The following is a 21,395-nucleotide window of genomic DNA, read 5'->3' on the forward strand; positions in this document are numbered from 1 at the left end:
ACTTCCCTTTTCATCCTTAGGAATAGCTCCTCATGAGTTTCTGGTAATTTTGTTATTTTATTTATTATCTTGCTTGTTCATTACCTTAATTAAAACTTCTTGGGTGAGGTTCATCTCACAGAACTTAATAGTATTTCTACCTAAGTTATATGCTATTTACAGTCTTCCTTTCTTTTCAGTTATTATACTGGCAGTTGAGATGACTGGTTTATATATAACAGCTACATTTCACCAAGTAACAGTAGTCATGACAGTTAAAAACTAAGAAACAAAAAGTTAAGCCACGGATGTTAAAAGGCAGTAGTCCATGTTTACTCATCTCTGCATTGGTACTCTCTTCTTGTCCAAGTTGCAGCCTCTTTGAAAGAGGAGCTGTCTTTCTGCCCCGTAAATAGTGTCTGTTCAGCCTTTGTTCATGCTAGGGTTTGTTGGTGTTGCAGAAATACCTTAGATTTTTCAGTCTTTAAATTTTATATTCTTTTTCTTCTGCATCATAATTGCATAGTAAACCAGGGTGGAATATCTCTTTCTACGTGAACAGTAGTATTACAAATAATTCAGAAAGATAATTATTGCACTGTGCTCCGTGCTTCTGAACACAAGAATGCAGATTAGACGTGTCTATCAGAAATAGTCCAATATAGTGAATTCCATTGCACTGAGACAGGTGGGTTACGTAGGCCCAAGAAGCTTCTTTTTCCCAGACCTACATTTCAGATAGTTGTAATCAAACAGTGGTATCAGTGAATTCTCATTAGTAATCTGTTCTCAGAGTGAAAAAACAGTGTTCATTGAAACAGTGGAGCGGTCCAGTTTTGGAACCAGACCTGACTGAATCTCAAGTTGCAAATGTACACCATACTATAAGTTTGTACTGATTTGTTCTTTCTTTGTTAATTGAAGTCAGATGAAAATCTGACTTTCCTGTCCATCAAAACGAGTAGATATGGCCTCATTCTTCTGGCTAGGGCACATGTAAAGGGCTCCACTTCTGGTTATTTCTGTTTGCCCTCAGTAGGAAACAATCATAGAATCACAGAATCGCTCAGGTTGGAAAAGACCTTAAACATCATCGAGTCCAACCATGACCTAACCATACTACCCTAACTAAAAACCCTCCGCTAAATCATGTCCCTGAGCACCACATCCAAATGGTTTTTAAACACATCCAGGGATGGTGACTCAACCACCTCCCTGGGGAGCCTATTCCAGTGCTTAGCAACCCTTCCTGTAAAGAAGTGTTTCCTGATATCCAACCTAAAGTTACCCTGGCACAACTTGAGGCCATTTCCCCTCATCCTGTCACCTGTCGCCAATGAGAAGAGACCAACCCCGCTCTCCCTGTAAGCACCTTTCAGATATTGGAAGAGAGCAATAAGGTCTCCCTTCGGCCTCCTCTTCCCAGACTAAACAGCCCCAGTTCCTTCAGTCACTCCTCATAGAGCATATTCTCCAAGGCCTTCACAAGCTTTGGTGCCCCTCTTTGGACCTGCTCCAGCAGCTCAATGTCCTTTCTGTACTGAGGTGCCCAAAACTAAACACAGTAGTTGAGATGAGGCCTCACCAGTGCAGAGTACAGGGGCAAGATGACTTCCCTAGTCCTGCTCACTACACCATTCCTGATACAAACCAGGATGCCATTGGCCTTCTTGGCCACCTGGGCACACTGCTGGCTCATATTCAGCTGACTGTCAGGACACCAAGGTCCCTTTCTGTCAGTTGCTGTGCCTTTCTGCATTAATCACCTTTGGTCAGAGCCCACTAACTTACTGCATGCTCTGTGGAAGAAGTGTCTTGGGCAGTGTTTCACTGATAAGTTACTGAGTTGTTATGCTATAGGGAAATATTCCAAGCAGACAGGTGCTGTATCAGAAATGAGACTCATACAATTAAGTTTGTTGTTCTTGTATGAAATAAGCATAAGATAACTTTTCTGATTTTGCTATATTGCCTGTCCACGGATGTGATCCCTGTGCTTGCAGTTACAGTTTGAATTTTTCTATTAAATAGCAGCTGCTTCAAAGGGAAAAATGCTCTTTCTGGGCCTGTTTGTGTCCAAAACCTGTGTGTGAGTTTTCCTTCTTCTAAATAAAAGTTTTTAATCAAAGCTCTAGCTAGCCCATCATATAATTTTCTGATGTGACATTTAGGGGTAATAATGTAAAAATTAGGCTCCCCTAATTTGCAAGGCTTTGTTTATAGGCTTCTCTATGTTGAGAATGCTGTAAGCAGTTTTCTGTATAATAGGATATAATAGAATAGTGTATTCTACTTTAATTCAATTGGAAGTAACCCCTACAGGGATCATCAAGTCCAGTGCCTGACACCTTTAGGGCTAACCAAAAGCCAAAACATATTACTGAGGGCATTGTCCAAATGCCTCTTTAACACTGACAGGTGTGAGGAAATCAAACACCCCTCCAGGAAACCTGTTCCAGTGTTCGACCACCATCTCATTAAAGTTTTTCCTAATGATACCTCCCCGGTACAGCTCTCTGCTGTTCATAGATGTCATGTCATCAGTTACCATTGAGATGACGCTTGCTCCTGTCTCTGTGCTTCCCGTCCTCAGGAAGTTGTAGAGAGCAATGAGATGACCTCTCAGCCTCTTTTTTCTCCAAACTACGTAAAAGCATTTAAATTATTTTTGTTTAAAAATAAATAATAATAATAATAGCTCTTACAATATATAAATATACACAATATAATATGTATATAAATATATACAATATGTAAATATTCTTAAATAATTTCTTTAGAGAAAAAAAAACAACTAATGCACTTAGCTATTACCTTTGTTTACTTTTTTTTCTGGGTTGATTCTTTCCTTACCATTCTGTGCTGTATGCTAATTTAAAGATTGAGTTTGTACTTCAGTTAATACACTTCTGCTTTATAATGTTGAGTTTGAAAATAACCTTGGAAGGAAGATTCTGTACAACGGAGACACATACATGCATTTCTTAAGCCTTCTTTTTGGTTTCTGATTTTAAGTTTTTTGTTCTTCAGGAGAATTACCTGATAATGTGCTTGAAAGCCAAAAAAAAAAAAAAAAGAAGAAGAGAGCGAACAAATAGATGGGAGATTTTGTGGGCTGTAGTAAATCAAACTAATAACATAGTGTCTGATCTAACTTTCATGTGGATAGGAAAGAAATTATTGAAACACTATTTCTGAAATAAGTAGAAATGTCTGCTCTTTTGCTGTTTTTAAAAAACTATTTAAGCTATTTACTAAGGCAAGTATCCGTGTGTTTGCCAAAAAGACTAATCAATGTTATGGTAGTGTCAAATAAGAGCTGGTAATCTTGGGTTGTTCAGTTACTGGAAACACTGTATTTGTTAAGACAAACGCCTGACCTTTGAAACTTACGTGAATGCATAAATTGTAGATGAGCAGTAAAAAGAATCAGAAGCTTGTACTTACCATTGTCTTATGTAACAAATCTTTCAGTGATTGAGTCAATATATTTGTTGATCTTTTTTCAAAAAAAAAAATATATATATATATAGTTTGAAAAAGAAAAAAAATAAGTGAAATCATGCATAGCAGCCATGGGAAACTAGCAACAAACTGTAACTCTGCCATCTTGTCACTAGCATTTCAGAATCTGTTAAACCTATTTCTTTTTACTCTGAGAGCTCTGTTCCAATTTTTTCTTCCTTACTGTCTTCCTTTGCTTCTCTTAGGTTCGCAAATTTGTGGCCAAGGACAGTGCAGGGCTTCGTATCCGTAGCCACCCTTCCCTTCAGAGTGAGCAAATAGGCATAGTGAAAGTCAATGGATCCATCACTTTCATTGACGAGGTAATTAATAAGAAATTTCTGTTGAAAATTGGGCTAAGATGTAAAGTTAATCCATGCAAATAATGTTGTTCTTTTTCATGTTTAGATGTTGGCAGGTACAACATGAGTACACAAGAGCATAAATTGCAAAAATCTAAATATTTAGCAATTTAGTTTTTTCAAGCTGTCATTTTCTTTTTACTTACTTGAAAATCTGTTTAACAGTCGTGGTGATACCAGGAAACAAAATTCCTGGACTTCATCTTACAGTAATATATAAGTATTTACTTGTTCATGACCTATTATTTCAGCTCTACATAAAAATTGAAAGATATAGGTATAATTTTCATTACATTCTTCATTTACACTTTCACAACATCAGTAGTGTATTAGACTACTCTGCATGTATAACTTCCTGTGTAACTTCATTTACAAGGAATATTTTTGCAATTTACTAAGTTAATTCATCAGTAAAAAAGTGGAAAGTGGGAAGCAATAAGCTTATAAAGGCTTGGCTTTCTTTGCTCTTTTCTCTCACAGCAAATCTTATTTTGCATTATCTGATTTAAGTTTATCTTTGCACCTTGCCTTCTAATAATATATGTCTCTCATTACTTTGAAATTCTGATTTGCTTAATATTCCTATCTGCCTCTTCTTATATTCTGTCAATACAATGAAGATCATTACTTCCTTGTTACTGCTGTTTGTCTAATATCTGTTAATCCTTACTAGCCACAGAATGGTTACAGGAGGGCATGGCTCGTTTTTGTTGCTTGTTTCCCATAGATCCACAATGATGATGGTGTTTGGCTGAGGCTGAATGATGAGACAATAAAGAAGTATGTTCCTAACATGAATGGTTACACTGAAGCCTGGTGTCTCTCTTTTAACCAGCATCTTGGCAAGAGCCTTCTGGTACCTGTTGACGTAAGTAAAAGGTGCCTTTGAAAAATATCCAAAGTACACTCTATCCTCATTACAAGACTTTCTTTAATTAAGGCTGCAAATGAGTCCTGAGGTAAAAGAATATTTTAATTACTAAAGACTGTCTTATACGTGTTTTCATTTTTGAGGGCTGTTGTGTAATGAGGGTGGAGTGTAGAAATGTGCAAGGCTTTTTATGTTGAACTCTTATCCTAAAGGAGATGCAAAAGTGGAAAGACCACTACAGTAGTCTTAAAATGTGTAATCGTTAGATTATGCACCAGGTGTTTCCAGTGCAACACTTCACTGTCTGTAAAGTGGCCCACAAATATAATGATTTCTGGAGAGGCTTCTAGCCTGTTGTTAATGCTGTTATGACTTCTTTTTATAAAATTGAAACATACTTTCATCTTTATTATTTTTCATTGGTATTTTTCATAAATTTTGTTTGAATCCTTGCGTAATAGATTAGTAGTTAATCAAAGAATCAGAGCACCAAGGCTCACTAAAAAAGTAGAATTTATAGTAAAAGCAAGCAAAGCGTAATTTATCTGGACAGCTTTAATAGTGAACACCATCACTACAGTTCAAAGGTGGTTACACCTTTTCTGGCAACAAGATACAGATTTTAAAAAATACATACATAAGCAAAACCAATGTTTCTCATTAAAACTTATGAAAGTACAGTTCTTCTGGATCACCTGTTATTGTGCATTCTTCAAAGGGAGCAATAACTTGATTTCTTCAGAGATGTGAGAACCAGATCTAATTGCTAATGCAGCTATTTAGATAGGATTTGTCTTCTTATATGAGTGAGCCGCTGTTTGCAGCTGAAGACAGTTAGCAAATACTCGAAAAATTTAAAGACTTGCAGCCAGTACTTTCACCATTTGTTTTCCTGTCATATAGGAACTGACATATCCTCAGTTCTAGTGAAACTGGACTGCTTGCAAGCAGCCAAATCCGGCCATTCATAAATCCCCAGTGGCTACAGCCCGTGTTCTGACAGTGTTACATGATGGGACTAGATTTTCCTGCTCACCTTTTTGTCTAGAATTTATTTGTTAACATCTTTTTATTTGGAGAGCATATTCAATTGCATCTTTATTTTGGAAACTGCTTTAGTACTGCATTTGGGAAGCAAATTATTTCTGTACTTAGCCATCAGTCACTTGAACAAGTGACAACAGACATTTATCTAGCTTGTTATAAAATATATGAACACATGGAAAAAGTAAGTTTTGTTTAAAATCTTGCTTGAGTTTTGAAGTCAGTTTTCTACTGAGTATCAGTTTCTCTAGTACACTTGTCAGACGTTACTGTTTTTCATACAGCAGTTCACCCATAATAAAAATGAATTCACCCATGACAAAGTAATCAGCTTCAGTAAATCTGTAAGCCTGGACATAAATTATATATTTTTCAGATTTTTTTTCTGTTCCCAATACTTTTTATTTATTTGCTATAGGGAATGTTTTTGAGCTCAGTAATCATATAAGTGGTTAGCAAGGGCTTACTACTTTGTCAATTTCAAATGGTTTCAGTACACATGCATTTCTAGAGGAAAATTTAGCTCTCTCAGACAAACTTAAAAGAAATGGCTCTCTTAGCAAATAGTAAATAATCGACAATATTCAATTTTGATAACATCAGATTTTAATTGAATAAGTAGACCAGATGCAATGAAATGTGCACAATAGCATATCGTACAGTTTATTGTGTGAATGCTTCTTTAAAGTTCAGATAGAATATTATAGATTGTTTTTTTTTCTTATTAAAGAGTTCTGCAGAACAGTTTTGATACCATTTGAACTCTTAAGATCTGGTAGATATTACTAATTTTCTTTCAACTAACCAGTTCTATTACATCCTCGATGGCAAAATGGCACACTTTTGTAGCTTCTGATCAGTAAGCAGCCAGTGGTGAACACAGCAAAAATTATAAGGAAGTAACTTTAATTTAAGACGATTATCATATTAACAAATACTTTGAGCTACTTAGGATTGGAAGGTTTATTTGCATCTCTCTCCTTCTTCTTCTTCTTCTTCTTCTTCTTCTTCTCCTAATTATTATTATTTGGAAGGACAAAGCATGTCCTGAAATGATTTACTTGTATTATGACTGTATTTAAGCATTCAAATCAGTGTGTTTGTTTCGTAATCATAAACAGAAAGGAAATCAATATTTTTTCTTCCTTAACAATCACAAAACAAACATCAAGGTTCTATGGCTTTTAAATATTTTAGACTTTTTACTGCATGCTAGTATATCATTAGGAAGCACACCATTTGATGAAATTTTGTAAACTTTTTTAAGCTCCTGATTTTTCTAAGTCAGTTTTAAACTCTTTCCTGCCAAATCTTGATCAAGTAAAAATATACCGCTTTCTCATGGGAAAGCTTTAAAATAAATTCTCTAGAGGTGGTCAGTGAGATGAAAATACTGAAAACTAGGTGTTAGTTGCCTACCTTTTGTCTACATCCATCTGTATTTTTCAACTGTCAAATATCCTAAATGCAGTCTTCTAGAGGTGAATGACCCATGTGGCAAAAGATGCCACATTAAGAAATGTTAGAAGTTCTGTTTATGAAAAATGTGAAATAATTTCTGTCTATCCTTCCTTTTCTGTTTAATTGGGTAAGTGAAAAAGTCTTACATGTGCCTAAAAATACATACGGAAAATCAAGTGGCTGATTAGACATGACATTCCCTGTAAAAATTAATCCCACATTGTTTTAACTAAACTTAATTTTTATTCAACTCGTGTGTAGTTTGCTACTCTGATTATGGTACTATGTTAATTTAAACATATACGTTTTTTGTAATGCTAAGTTAGGTGTGTAAAATTTCACAGCGCATCTTGTAAAATATATTTAAGATTTTTTTTTTAAAGAAAGCTGTAATTGTTTCATTTCATCACTGTATTAATTCAAGAATGAACAAAGGAAAAATATTTTTTTCTGCAGTGTTAATTTCCTCTTCTTTGCATATATATTAACTTTTTTTAATAGACATTAACTGTTTATCTTAAGATAAAACAAATATTGAGTATCTTAGATCTTCTCAGTACACTGTATATTGTGATGAAAGGTATTATATTTAAAGAGAAATGATCATGGGAACATAGAGATTCTGTCTTAGTTTTGGTCATCTACATTCTTAAGAAAAGTTTGGTAGTCTGATCTCTTCCTATATTTGCTCTTCTCCTTTCATGAGGAGCAACTATATAGACATTGATCTCAAATTGCACATCTAACCCACCTTCGTATACTGCGATTTTGGATTGGCTTCTTATTGTCCTGGTAGTTACTTTTCCTTCTGTTTTGTCAGATTCAGTTAACTGTTCTTGCTGCATTCAACAGTGAACAATATATAAATATGTATTTATATATAATTATATATATATAATATATAATTATAATCATATATAATAAATATATATGTTTAATATGAAACAGTGCAAACTAGTGAAAAACAGTTTTGTTTTATGGGAAGTCATAGAAAGTAATATTTTTGTTAAACTCTGAAACTTAAAAATATATATATATTGTACTCTGAATATTTTTGTTACTCCATTTTAAATGTCAAATGTATAATTCTAGGAAATTCTATACCCTTCTGCTCAATTTTACTGTTACATTCCCCAACCGCTGTAGACTGACAGAACTAAGAAACTGCATATTTTTCCAATGATTATTGTAGTTGAAGAGAGAATCAAAATCAGTATGTAGGTTATCTTGTTTGATTGCAGAGCCTTCAGATGTTCTATGAAAACACTGAAGGACATTCATAACAGATTTCTGCCATCATTTTAGGCATGATGGGAGTCAATTGGAGAGTGAGGGTATGCTGGGTAAAATGTCTAGATGATTATTTAAAATAAGACAGCTTTGAAAAATAATACTGAGATTTTAACTATTTTAACATCTACTAATTTTCAGTGGTGAAGTAATTTATATTCAACATTATGATTCCTGAAACCTAAATTTATTAGAAAAAAAGGTACGAAGTTTTTCTGGGAACAATTCCTGAAATTATTTTTAACTTTTGTAAGGAAAGGATAAAATAAACTGAAATCTACCAATCATAGCATAAGAACTAAATATACAAAATTGCATGTAGTAGTTTCTTCTGAATTAGTAGTTAATTCTCAAGTACATACCGCATGTATTGATCATGGCATGCTAAAAGCCTGGAAGCCAGAAAGCTCTAATGTTCCAAGAGCATAGGAGAGAATCTGACTTTATCTCCAGTGTGTTGGTGAGCCAGCACGGTCCCACCTCACTGCTGTTGGTTTCTTCTGTGTGTTTTTCACATGTAGCTTTATAGCATGTCAACAGAGATTATTGAAATGATACTTCGTTATCTCGGATATGGATTATCCATGTTTGTCTAAACAGTAGAAGTCCATCACAAAATATGAAATATGCAGCAAAGTAAAATCATCAGTCTGTTAAGCTGCATTGAATGTCTACGAAGCAAACTATCATTATGCAAATAGAACCTTTTCATAATTGTCATAGATTTATGTCAAAGTGGTAAGCCTCTACTGTGTGATCTTCCCGTCTTAGACCCTCCCTGTCTCCCCTGATTCTGCAAAGCATCTTTTACTTGTCTATTAGTACCACTTCCAATGGTGGTACAAAGGAGGAGGGAGGTACTACTTTCTGATGAAATTATGGTGTTTGATAATTTCTCCATTTTTGTCAAAGTTACAAATTATTGTCTTTATTAAAAAATGATGTAAGCATTATTTTTGCAAACAGCACATAGCTAGATAATCCATCTCATGGTAGAAGTAAATTTACTTCTTTTTGACAAGTTGATGTGTTTTTTCAAGGAATATAGATTAAGCATGCAAAATGTATTTTGTACTTGCCAATTTCTGCTTACAGTGATTAATTTTCTTTAATTACTGTTAAATTTTAATATGAATGCTGTCCAGGGATTTTAGTTGGTTCCCCTGTAAAGGTGGAGATAGGAAATAAGGTTTTGATAAATGTGCTCACACACATTAAATGATGGCTTTGCTAACTGGTTTCTGACATACTGATTATTGATACTACTGCCTATGTACTATTAATTCTTTCATTCCATAGGAGCAGTGACCATTTCTTTGAAATAAGTAGAAACAAGTTCATGAACAGAGATTATTTTATGGAAAAAAAGATGTCTGCTTTTTAGTGTTTTCTAATAGCTAATAAATGCTGTCCTAGCTGTTCTTTGGAGGCAAAAAATACACAGTACAGCAGTGCATGTTTCTATAATATGATCTGTTGCTTATAAACTTAGTAAACTCTCTCTGGTATCTCCATTTGATGATTTTCCGTAATAAACTACTAAATGTATTGTATGTCTTATAAAACAATTGAGGTCTTAGTGACTGTTCTCCTTACAACACTCCAAAATTTTTGCTTTCAGTACAGAGTGCAATTTTTATGTGCATGCTAGCAAAATCTTTTGTACGAATGAGTTGAGTTTCTCTCCAAAAGAGTGATCTTAGCTCTTGTGCATCTTTTCAGTTCTGAATTGGTGACAGAAGTCCATGTGCAGTAGACCTGGTATCATGGAAATTCTTTCAGAACAGCACACTGTCTTGCTATAAAACTGTAGTTTGTGATGGAACAAACTATTTCATCGTAACAGAAGTGTGGGATTTGTGTGTGCACAGTCTCAAGCGTTATAAGAAATGTCTGGCTCTTAGTTTCAGTAAATGGCATGACACACTCCATCCATTTAGAGCTTTTGACATACCAAACGGTTTTTGTTCAATAGATAATTTGCCAAGGGGGCAATGGATTCAGGTGACTTGATCAGAAAAACAAAGCTTTCCCTTTTGAAAAGTATTCTACCAGTAAAATTACTTGTGCAGAAAGTTTGCATTACAGTGCTTCTAACTTCTTCCTCCGATGTTTCTTTGTTCCCATTTTCTTCTTGATATATGTCTTTTTTTTAAAACTTTGTTGCTCAGAATGTCTTTAATGCTAGCCAAGGAGTAAGGGATTTGGACTTTTTTTCATGGACTTCCAAAGCTTTACCCCCTAAGGTGAGTTAAGTGACAGGAACAGTCACATTGAATCTTTTTTTTCAGAGTGTACCTCATAAATCAACTTTACATTAAATATTCCTTGAAGTCTGTTTTACCATGAATTGTTTTTACAGGAATTGGAAGGTTTACTTAGAATGCTGTGTCTGTATCTCTTCTCTTATAATGTTAAAATAAAAATACTAGGGCAGATAGCTGAGTTGTCATTGATTTATAAGTTGCACTCTCATATTAAAAACGAAATTAGAAATTCAGAGAGATGGCCTAGTAACATAATAAAGGCTTTCATTCTCATTTTGATGCAAAATGTTATTAAAGGCTACACTTTAAGTTGCAGAATCAAATAAGTTGACATTCATATGAGTAAAACTGCAAAAAATTAATAAATAAACCATTCTTAACCTTAAAATTATGGAATTGTAGAAATATGTTACATTACATGCAGTTTAGAAGTTTAAACTATCTACTTTTTTCTTTGTCTAAATCTCTCTACAGCCTTGTGGTGATTTTGAGATCAGTGTTGTTTTCATATTAAACTTGCATGTGAACCTTGTAAAGAAAATGCCAGTAGACATGCCTACTGGTTTAGAGATATAAAAATGTGTTCTTCACTGGATTTTCTTCCCCAAAACAGCAGTTTTTTACTGTTACATCAATATCTAGAAAATGTTAAGACTATCTTTAGAGCATGCATTGTTGGTTTTTTTTGTTTGTTTGTTTGTTTTTTTGTTTTCTCTTTGAACCAACTTACTTCAGCTTGAAAGCTTTGAAAGTTCATGTTCTACAAAGGTTTCTTAGAAAGGCTAATGCATAACTCTGGTCATAATACACAGGCTCCAATACAAAAAATCTAAAAATATGTTAATTAGAGATTACAGGAAATCATGTTAAATTAAAAAAAAAAAAAAAAAAAGAAAAAAAAAGAAATAACGTAACTAGAATTTCAGTTTAAAACTTATTTTTAGAAGTATTCTTCTAACAGCAGGAGGTGTTACAGGAGATTTTGGAGGCAGAAAGTATTAGCACATTCGGAAGAAATAAAATATGTAGGAATCAGATTCATAAACAGACAGTAAATGAAATAGGATTACGCCCTCTAACATCCATATTAAAAAGATTTTACGTATGTTGCTCCCAAAGTAATGCCTCGTATTTATTTCCATGGAAACTAGAACAGATACAAAAAGAACTATAACATTACTTGGTACAGCAAATTCTCAGCTACAAAGTACTCTCATTAGCTGATTTGCGTGGGTGTCATCATTTGGTGATGTGACAGCTGTACTTGGCCATTCAGAACATATCTTGTCTTTCATATCACTGCTGCCATTGTCAAAATGCACCACCCGCTGCCTCACTGTGGTCACATTCACTATTTGATCTCCATAAGCATTCAGCAAAGCATCAATGAATGAATTGGCAGGAAGATAAAGCCTGTACTATTATACCACCAACATCAGCTTCTTATGTCATGAGCCAACATAATAAAATAGGAGGCATTACTTTTAGAGCAGCCTTCAGAAATGCTGGTATATAAGTGATGGCCCACTAGTAGTGGCTTGCATGCTACTTTTGAATAGCATTTTGTGTTGCCATAACTGAAGACATATGGACTAAATGAACCACTGGCTTCCTTCAGTAGGGCATTACTTAGATTCATAACTTTCAGGTCTTCTTTTAGAAGTACATATAACTTGTATTTTAAGCATAATAGAGCTTGTTCCTGCTTCTCACTTGCTTTCTTCTGATGTTACCCTAATCCTTTGTATTTTCAAGTATAATCATATAATAGACTTCTTAGACATTAAATTTATCTACGACTGACTGAAAATCAGAATTTCTCCTATTTTCAGTAACTATCAATTTTTTATAAATTTGAAACACAAAGTATTTTCTCACTTCAAATTTGAGTGTATTTTTCAATCTATAATTGGTACTGGGTGAAATAAATTGCAAGCCTTTTTTATTGTCTGAGTGAAAATAATAAATATGCACTACTTTTTATAAGAATCTATGATGTTTCTATTATTCTTTGTCTTCATTTTATCTTCAATCTAAATTAACAATGTAAAGTAAAGTCAAAAAAGAAGCTTGTCATTTGGAAAGCGATTATATTTAAGGTCCTTTTCTATAGCTCAATACTTTTTGCTAGATTATTTCACAAATACAGCAGGAAGAATGAATGTATATCTTAGTAAATGTCTGTATGAAGCAAGTTCTAGTTAAAGTGGTAGGGTAAATATTTATAGTGTCTAGTTCCCTTTTAAATAATTTGCCTTCATTTAAGCCACTTCTGATTCAGGAGTAACAGGGTGACTTTTCAGTGGATGATTTACTAGTAGTTCAGTTTATTATTGCATGCTAAAATCAGCATTAAAACTATTATCTCTTCTTACTTTGGAATTTAATTATTTTGTTCTTGAAATAAGTATTTCTTATGCAAAGAGTTGAAAAGTATTAGTGATGAATTTTATTCTGTTCTGTTTTTTGTTTTTTAATTTCTCAGGAATCTAGGTCTAGTACTGGTGATTTTTTCAAAGACCTAAATTCACACTGCCCACAGGAAGCAGTGATGCAAGAACAAGATATGTCATTACTTCGAGGTGGTCCTGGAGTGTACAAGGTAGTGAAGACTGGCCCATCAGGTCACAACATCAGAAGCTGCCCTAACCTTAGAGGTATCCCAATTGGAATGTTAGTTCTGGGAAACAAAGTCAAGGCAGTGGGCGAGGTATGGATCCTTGTAGCTTCAGTTCATGTCTTCATAGATACCAATATATAACTAGTAAACTCAACAAAAGAATCTGCTCCTGTACAGGTTTGCTTTTCCAATCTTTATGACAAATACTACTTTCTGAACTTGGTTTATATTAAATACTAATGTAATTATGATTTTTGTCTTTCTGTGTTGAAATTGAGATTTGCTTCAATTGAAATAATGTTAAAGTTGTAAAGTGGTTTCATATGCTTTCTTATATATTTGTTGCACTATTCCTTACAAAATGATGTTTGTGTTTTATGTTTTTGTCACATGCTGTGAAAGAATTTTGTTTCAGTGAAAAACAAAACTTTTTCTAGGACCTAACCAATTAACAAGTTACTCTGCTACTCTGTTATGACTCATTTGTTCAGTTTCTGAACTACTGTTGCTGTGCGGTTTTCCAGTTGTGATGTTTTATGGTTAAGAAGGGCTTAAGGATGAAGTGTGTCATGCTATTTCCTAAATACAGTGTCAGGAACACAATTAGTACTTATGCAAGCATTTCATATATAACTCACTATTACAATTCTGTTGTTTCAGCCACCTGTAAAAAGGCATACCTTGAATATCTCCTTCAAGTTTTTACGTAGGCTTGTTTGAACATTCTAAAGTTGTGGTGTTGGTGTCGCTTTTTCCAAACATAAGCAGGTTTAATATTTTTGGAAATATTCCTAACTGTAAATGTGCCATAAGTGGTTTTTGGTCCTTCAGTCTGCCTCAGCCTGTGGCCTTAATTTAAGAAACTTTTTTTTTAAAGCTTTTGTTGTAATATAAAGATTGGAATGCACGTACTTTTCAGATTCTGAATTAAGTTGCTGAATTGTACTACTGAATAATCTGAAAAGTCAGTATGTTGTGCTTTTTTATGTGTACAACAGGTGACTAATTCAGAAGGTACATGGGTGCAAATGGATAAGAACAGCATGGTAGAGTTCTGTGAAAGTGATGAAGGCGAGGCGTGGTCGTTAGCTAGAGACAGAGGTGGAAACCAGTACCTCCGACATGAAGATGGCAAGTTGTTTCGTTTTGTTCTCTAATTAACTTAGAAAAAAAATGACAAGAAATCTAAATAGGACAAATAAATAAAGAAGAAACTGAGTTTTTAAAAGGTATAATGTAAATCAATATTTTTTTCCTTTTAATTACTTTGTTGCTGAATTTTGAAGTTGTTTACAAGCATTCTTTATCTGCTTGGTTTTTTTTGTTGTTTTTTTTTAAAGAACAGTGAAAGTATTCCCCCATATTTTCTTCTGTACCAGTTATGGATCATAATTCTATCCTTCCTTTTAGCCATAGGGATGATTTTCAAATAAGTGTTTGTGTACTTGTTTCAGACTTTTGTCCTTTTTCTGTGTCTGTATGAGAAGAAGAGCAAACAGAACTGTTTATGTCCCTTTTGGTTTTAATTCTGCTACACTGTATCCCATTAGAAAACCATTACAGATTTTTTTTAGACACAGAATCAACAACATCACATTTCTCATTATTCTAGTTAGCAGTGAATGATTACATTTTCTTAAAATGCAGAATTTCTGTCCTGATAAATTTATGTTCAGACTGGGTAAGAACTAGAAATGACAGAAAACATAAGCAAAAGGTTAGTACCCAAAGTTTGCTACTGCATTTTTGTAATTTTATTTTGATCATGCTTCTTATTGATCATCCTCCAAACATTACTAGTCATTACTACTGATCTAAAATATGTTTCATTTATCTCAGATGTTTCACGTGAAAACTCTGATGCATCCTGAAATTGTTCATTCCTTAATAGATAGACTAACCCATCTGACTGAGTTCTCAGGTACAAGATCATGGCCTACCTATTGTTCCCTCAAAAGATGAAACAGGAGTGATCTGATATTATTTGTACTGGAGAAGATCATCTAGTCCAACCTCACTCACGGTGCAGAATCAGCTACATCAAGTTGCTGCTCAGGCCCTTGTCTAGTAACTAAAGTCAAAATATTGAAAATACTTCCAACCTCTCAGGATAACCTGTTCCAGTATTTACCTACCTTCACAGTGAAAAAAAAAAATCATAATACAATTTCACACACGGCAACATTCGTTGTCCCTTGTCCTGTCACTGTAAACCTTCCAGAAAAGTCAGGCTTCATCTTCTCTGACCCTTCCAGTTGTGTAATTGAAGGGAGCAGTAAGATCTCTCCTTAGCTTTTGCTTTTCAAGACTGAACTAGCCTAGAACTCTCAACGTCTCCGTAGTTGTGTGATCTGTAGTGCCCAGACTGTCTTGGTGGCTTCTGCTGAATACATTTTAGTCTGTATTTGAATGGGGAGCCTGAAATTGGATACTGCTGTCTAGTGCCTCTTACCTTTCAAATCTCTAGTAAAAATTAATATAAATCTTCATTAGCATGATTTCATTAAATATTTCTCCCTGAGAATACTTGTTCTTCCACAAGAGTTTGTAAAGTTTGTTGTGATTTCCTGAGGCTGATTTGTTTCAACTCACTTAAAGAGTTAGTTTCTTCAAGCCATCTATTAAATGAATTTAACAGCTGTTGTCCAAAGAATAAATAAATTATCAAATGGTGTGATATTACTGAAAATAAGTTCTTGAGCCTATTCCTGAGTGGCACATGACAGCAAAAGTTGCAGCAACTCTGTCAAATGTAAAACCAGTCTGCATGATATTAACTCCTCAATCTTTTTATTTTTAGAGATTGAGCTCTAGGGAAGAAAGATGTCCTTTTCTTTCTGAAGAGAATTGAGTAGAATGAAAGAGTGCTCTCTGGAGGGGAAAAAAAAAAAATCTTTGTGACTCATCTTTCCAGTGTAAAATATGAGAAGATCTAATTCTAAAGTGATATGGGTTTTTTTTTACAGAGCAAGTTCTTCTAGATCAAAATGTTCAGACTCCTCCCCCAAGTCCATTTTCAATACAAGCTTTCAGTAAGGGGACGAGCTGTAGTAATGGACAAGGGTTTGATTATGGCCTTGGAAATAACAAAGGTATGTTTTTTTCAATCATATTTTTTAAAATGACAATTATCCTAATTTTGCTTATGTTTTTGTCACTCATTTTATACTCTTCTAGTCTCCAAAAGAAGAAATCAGTAGCAGAATGAATTGTAAGGTGTTTTTTCTCTACTTCCATTTCACTCAGTCTAAGTACTCTGTATAAAAAGCATCATCAAATGCTTGAACGTTACAGACAGCTGAGGCTTTCTGTAATGCCAGGCACTGCACTATAATGTAGAAAAGAAAAATAAACATTTGCAAAACAAGATATGAAAGATATTGCATTTATAAAAAACAGGTTTTAAAAAGATCGGAAACATTCTTAAACACTTCTAACCTGTCTTAAAATGTTAAGTGCTTTTGATTGGATGACAGACTACCACTTGAGATTTATGTTGTAAAACTGAAGTTACCTTTCAGCCACCAGTTACAAATACTGGGAAATAAATAACATCTTACTCATTTTACTGACATAAAATAGTAGTTTCTCTTAAGCATGATTTATTTCATTGATGAGATGTAAATCTGTGTAAGCTGTGACAGTAAATTCAAATTGCTTGCCTTCTGTTCATTAATTGCATCAAGAATATTTAATGATTATGGAAGGCACTTTTGCTGAGTCTGATGTCCTTGACAAATACTGAAGCACAGAGCTCTGTCATTACATTCTGACATCTCTGTCCTCTGTCAATGCCAGTAAGATTGTAGGCCTTAGGTGTGCAATCTGATTTTAATGCCAACACATATTATAAGTGGTCTCTAAAATTAAAAACAAAAAACAAACGAACAAAAACTTGAATTGAAATTTGTTTTAAAGGAGGACTTATATATATGATAGCCACAGTTCCACTATTACATATCATTATACCGGTAGCTTTTAATATTCAGATAGAAAGGTTGAAATACGGTCAAGTACATTCAGGAAAAACAGTGTTAAGGAGCTTATGAGTAATTTCTTGTTGTAACCACAGACATTAATTAGAACTCTGCCTCTTCTATTGCCTAATTAACATGACCTGAAATTATCAAGTAACCTGCAAGTTATTCAATTATCACTGTAGCTCCAATAATCATTTAGTCACCATCTCATATCAGGGTGTTTCATCATAGCGTCAAGTTCCCTAAGAAGCTATAAATCTACTGACAAAGTTTACTCAAGGGCAGTGAAATTCAAGTACTGAAGTAATGAAAAAGTAATGAATTAGTGTTTCCTTCAGTGTTTTTTGCAACTGCCTCATACTCATACAGGGCAAAATCATCAAAACACATAAATAGGTACAGAAATGGCATAACAGTGTTGTTTGGCAGCTTTCTTTGTTAAGGTCAGCTAGATTAATTTATTCATTCCATGTATTGTAACTATTTCTGAATTCTTGGAAAAAAAAACACCAAAAAGTTGTTGGCAACTGTATTTGGAAGAGTAATGATATTTCCTTGCCCCTCCAAAAAATAAATAGAATTAATGTATCATTATTTTATATACTGCCAGCTTGCATTCTCAGATCTAAGAAGCTTTGAGTTTTGTGGAAAAGAAAGAACTGAAGACACAAGCACTATCTATAAGGAAAAATTTCAAGTGAAGCAGTTCTGTTGGAGATGCTTGTTTGTCAACAGAACTTTCTGTAGGGATGCACTAGTTTAAATGCAGATTTATTCACATACATTGGTTGAATGTAAGGATACCCAGTATTAGGTCTGTGTTTACAGTATTGCCTGTGAGACAGAAGGCATAAACTCCCACAAATATTCTATTCTGTGTTTGAGCCTTCTACATTACAGTCAAGTATTTAATATTCTTCACAAATGACCGTATCCATCTCCATGTTTAATTTTAAGCAGGTAACTTTCAAGCTCTTCGTAGAGGTTCTTCACTTTAAAATAATTACTTATTTTAGGCCTGTTCATTTAGAATTCTTCTATGCAAACTGGAACAATTCTAACAAAAAAGTTATTTACCTTTTCATGTAACATCACTTTTTGGAGCATTTGATCACTCTTATATTCCAGATATTCCATGGCTTAATAGACACTTAAGCAATTGCCATTCTTTGTCCAGAGAAAGATATTAACGAAAATAATATTTTATTAATTTCTAAAAATAAGCAGGTAACAGGAGTCCCATTTTGTTCTGAATCAGTAGATGTTAGAAGAAAACATCTTCCTTGTTTATATTTGAAATAAATGTGGCATCAACTAGGCTTTGAAAGTGCTTAAAATCACTTGATAGTTTTACAACAGCATTAGCAGGTACAGGGCAATGGAAAGTTAGTGCCTGAGCTCAGATTCCTGGATGATTCTAGAAGAGAACTACTACTACTGACTGCTGGGCTTTGAGTACTTCTGTAAAAATCATTTCCCAGTCCCCTTCTGCCAAACAGAAAAAAGGTATCAGTGGCAAAACTGATGATAATGTTAGACTGTTAAACTGGTTATCCTTCAAATATCTCCTCTATACCAATGCTAGGAAAATATTAGGAAAGAAAGATTGAAAGGAATAATTTCATGATGATTCTGGTATGTGCTCCCTGGACAATTTTTTTTTCTATATAGTGCATATGAGGTATTCAAGGAGAAAAAATTAACCAATTCATATATATAGAGAGAGAGATAAATATATATATTTAGTAGTTAATGATACGCAAAAATTTTTATACCCTTTTGGAACCTCAGAGTCAAGTTCTGTTTCACTTACATAGATGTTAAATTCCTTACCTGGCCTGAGAATTCATACAAAAATGTTGAAGGTTAAGACATTCACTTATATGATTCTGCTTTACATACTGTTTGGAGATCTAAGCTACCATATCTTGGGAAAAATATTTCTCCATATTGTCAACACCCAGGTGACAGAGGAAATGTAGCTAATGTGTGTTGAACAAAATTGATTGATCTTATCAGCAGAATTCTTCAGAGTTGTAAAGATTTAATGAGTTACTGGTATTGGTGGTTTTAATAACAGATAATGAAGGAGTAGCTTTATAATTGTTTGGAATGCAGTGCTAGAGGACATGGAATAATTGGATGACTGGGATAAACAACCTGATAGATAAACACACAGTAGATGAAACTATATGTTTATGTCATAGGTTGTTCTCAGGAATGCAATGTAGCTATACTGAGCAAGACTTCCTTGAGTTTTTTATCTTTAGGCCAGCATCTGTTCTCCGTCATTCAGCTTGATTCCTTCAGAGACAGTGCCCATGCATCTGTCTGGGATCATCTGCACTGCTTTGTGTTCTGAAAGGGCTTCTTATTTCCGGTGCTGAGACTGGATCAACTCTGGCTTACTCATTTTGTAGTATGACTGTTAGATCAGTAAGTCCCAGTGATGCGCTGGGTATAGCAGACAGAACACAGGAATAGTTCTTTAGGTTTTGGCAGTTAACTTGATGAACTGCCTCTACACTGCCATTTTTGCTTTGGATTCCCAGATGTTACACAGGATGCAGTTTTTAGAGGATGCATTTTTTAGAGAATAATATTGCTTTGCCAAATGTGTCACTCCTTTCTGGGTTATTATGGTAGGAAATTGTTGCCCAAGTACTGATTCTAGTATTTTTTTGTTATACTATTTCCAAAAGAGTGGAATAAACTTGATGCCAATAGGTTATTGTTTAAATGGACTTCCAGCTGTTTCCTGGTATTGCTGTTCTTTCCTTTTTGAAACCAAAATATCAAGAAAATAATTGCAATATTTATTATTGGAGTTCTTAGGGTAATGTATGTTTCCATATACCCATAAGTCTTTCTAATTCTATGAAAAAGCATTTGATTATCACCTAAAACCGTTCGATAGTTCTGTATTAATAGCTGTGTCAGAATTTCTGATCATAAAATGATCTGAATTTGCAGAGTGAAGTGATGCTGATAGGATTTGGTTGGTGATCATTCAAATCTGAGATGCTCTCAAACTCGTGGTGTCTTTGAGCTGATATGACTAAGTTTACCTCAAGTTACAACATAGTGTGATAAACTCTGCCTTCTTATTGTAGGCTTCATATATTTCTAATGCTCATATGTGGCTCTTCTGAAAAGTGACATTTAGAAATTAAAATTATGCTTTAACGTGCTAGTTTTTTGAATGCCTTAATTTGCCCCACAGTGAATATTCAGAAAACCACTGTCAGTTCCTAAATTGTATTTATGTTTAAAAAATGATTTTCAACCTGATCTTGTAAAACATGATAGAATACTTTTGAAGATACTGGCAAAAATGAGCAAATATTTACCAAAACCTAGGCATAGAAATACACTTAACAAAGTCTAATTACCTGTTATCCTTCTCCTCTCATCAGTTTTTCTAATCTTTATCTGCATGTTCTGTTGCATGTGTGTATTATTGTAAATGCTAGGGATGCTGTTTTTCTCTTGGCTGCTGTTCAGTTTTTGGTTTGTTTTTCTTTTTTTCTTTTTTTTTTTAGCAAGTGAATAAAAATTTCTATTTTGAAATGTTTTAAGTAACTAAAGTTTCCATGATTTTTTAAAAACCCTGCTTGTAATTTGAAGTAATTTTATTGCCGTGCATGGGATGAGGTTTTTGTATTTAGCCACAATGAGAGCTGCATGTGGCTAAATAAGAGCTTTCTCTATTATCACCATTTAATTGAGCACCATTTTACTCTGCTGTTCCAGAGAATGACAAGTAACAGGTTGTAGTTTTGACTGTTTTGCCCACTACAGGTGACCAACTGAGTGCCATACTGAATTCCATTCAGTCACGGCCAAATCTCCCAGCTCCTTCCATCTTTGATCAAGCTGCAAAACCTCCCTCTTCCCTAGTCCACAGTCCATTTGTGTTCGGACAGCCCCTTTCCTTCCAGCAGCCTCAGCCACAGCTTCAGAGTAAGTTTGTCAGCCTTACCTGCCTCATCAGTCCATTTCTGCAGCTTTTACATT

At 34.2% G+C, this 21,395-nt stretch overlaps 1 protein-coding gene across 33 annotated transcripts in view; it reads left to right on the top strand.

The window, feature by feature from the left end:
* Positions 1–21,395, top strand: part of MYCBP2 (MYC binding protein 2, E3 ubiquitin protein ligase) — a 203,873-nt gene that overhangs the window by 130,987 nt on the left and 51,491 nt on the right. For 9 of the 33 annotated variants that reach the window (XM_015277213.4, XM_015277190.4, XM_046901818.1 and 6 more), the window contains 7 exons: positions 3,690–3,806; positions 4,573–4,713; positions 10,683–10,757; positions 13,264–13,488; positions 14,397–14,529; positions 16,365–16,490; positions 21,156–21,341. In XM_015277213.4, the coding sequence (XP_015132699.2) occupies positions 3,690–3,806; positions 4,573–4,713; positions 10,683–10,757; positions 13,264–13,488; positions 14,397–14,529; positions 16,365–16,490; positions 21,156–21,341 (1,003 nt within the window). The remainder of the gene's footprint in view (positions 1–3,689; positions 3,807–4,572; positions 4,714–10,682; positions 10,758–13,263; positions 13,489–14,396; positions 14,530–16,364; positions 16,491–21,155; positions 21,342–21,395) is intronic. The other 24 variants (XM_015277202.4, XM_015277229.4, XM_046901846.1 and 21 more) reach the window with 16 other exon arrangements.

The sequence above is a fragment of the Gallus gallus genome, chromosome 1, assembly GCF_016699485.2.
Source record: "Gallus gallus isolate bGalGal1 chromosome 1, bGalGal1.mat.broiler.GRCg7b, whole genome shotgun sequence".
Taxonomy (NCBI): domain Eukaryota; kingdom Metazoa; phylum Chordata; class Aves; order Galliformes; family Phasianidae; genus Gallus; species Gallus gallus.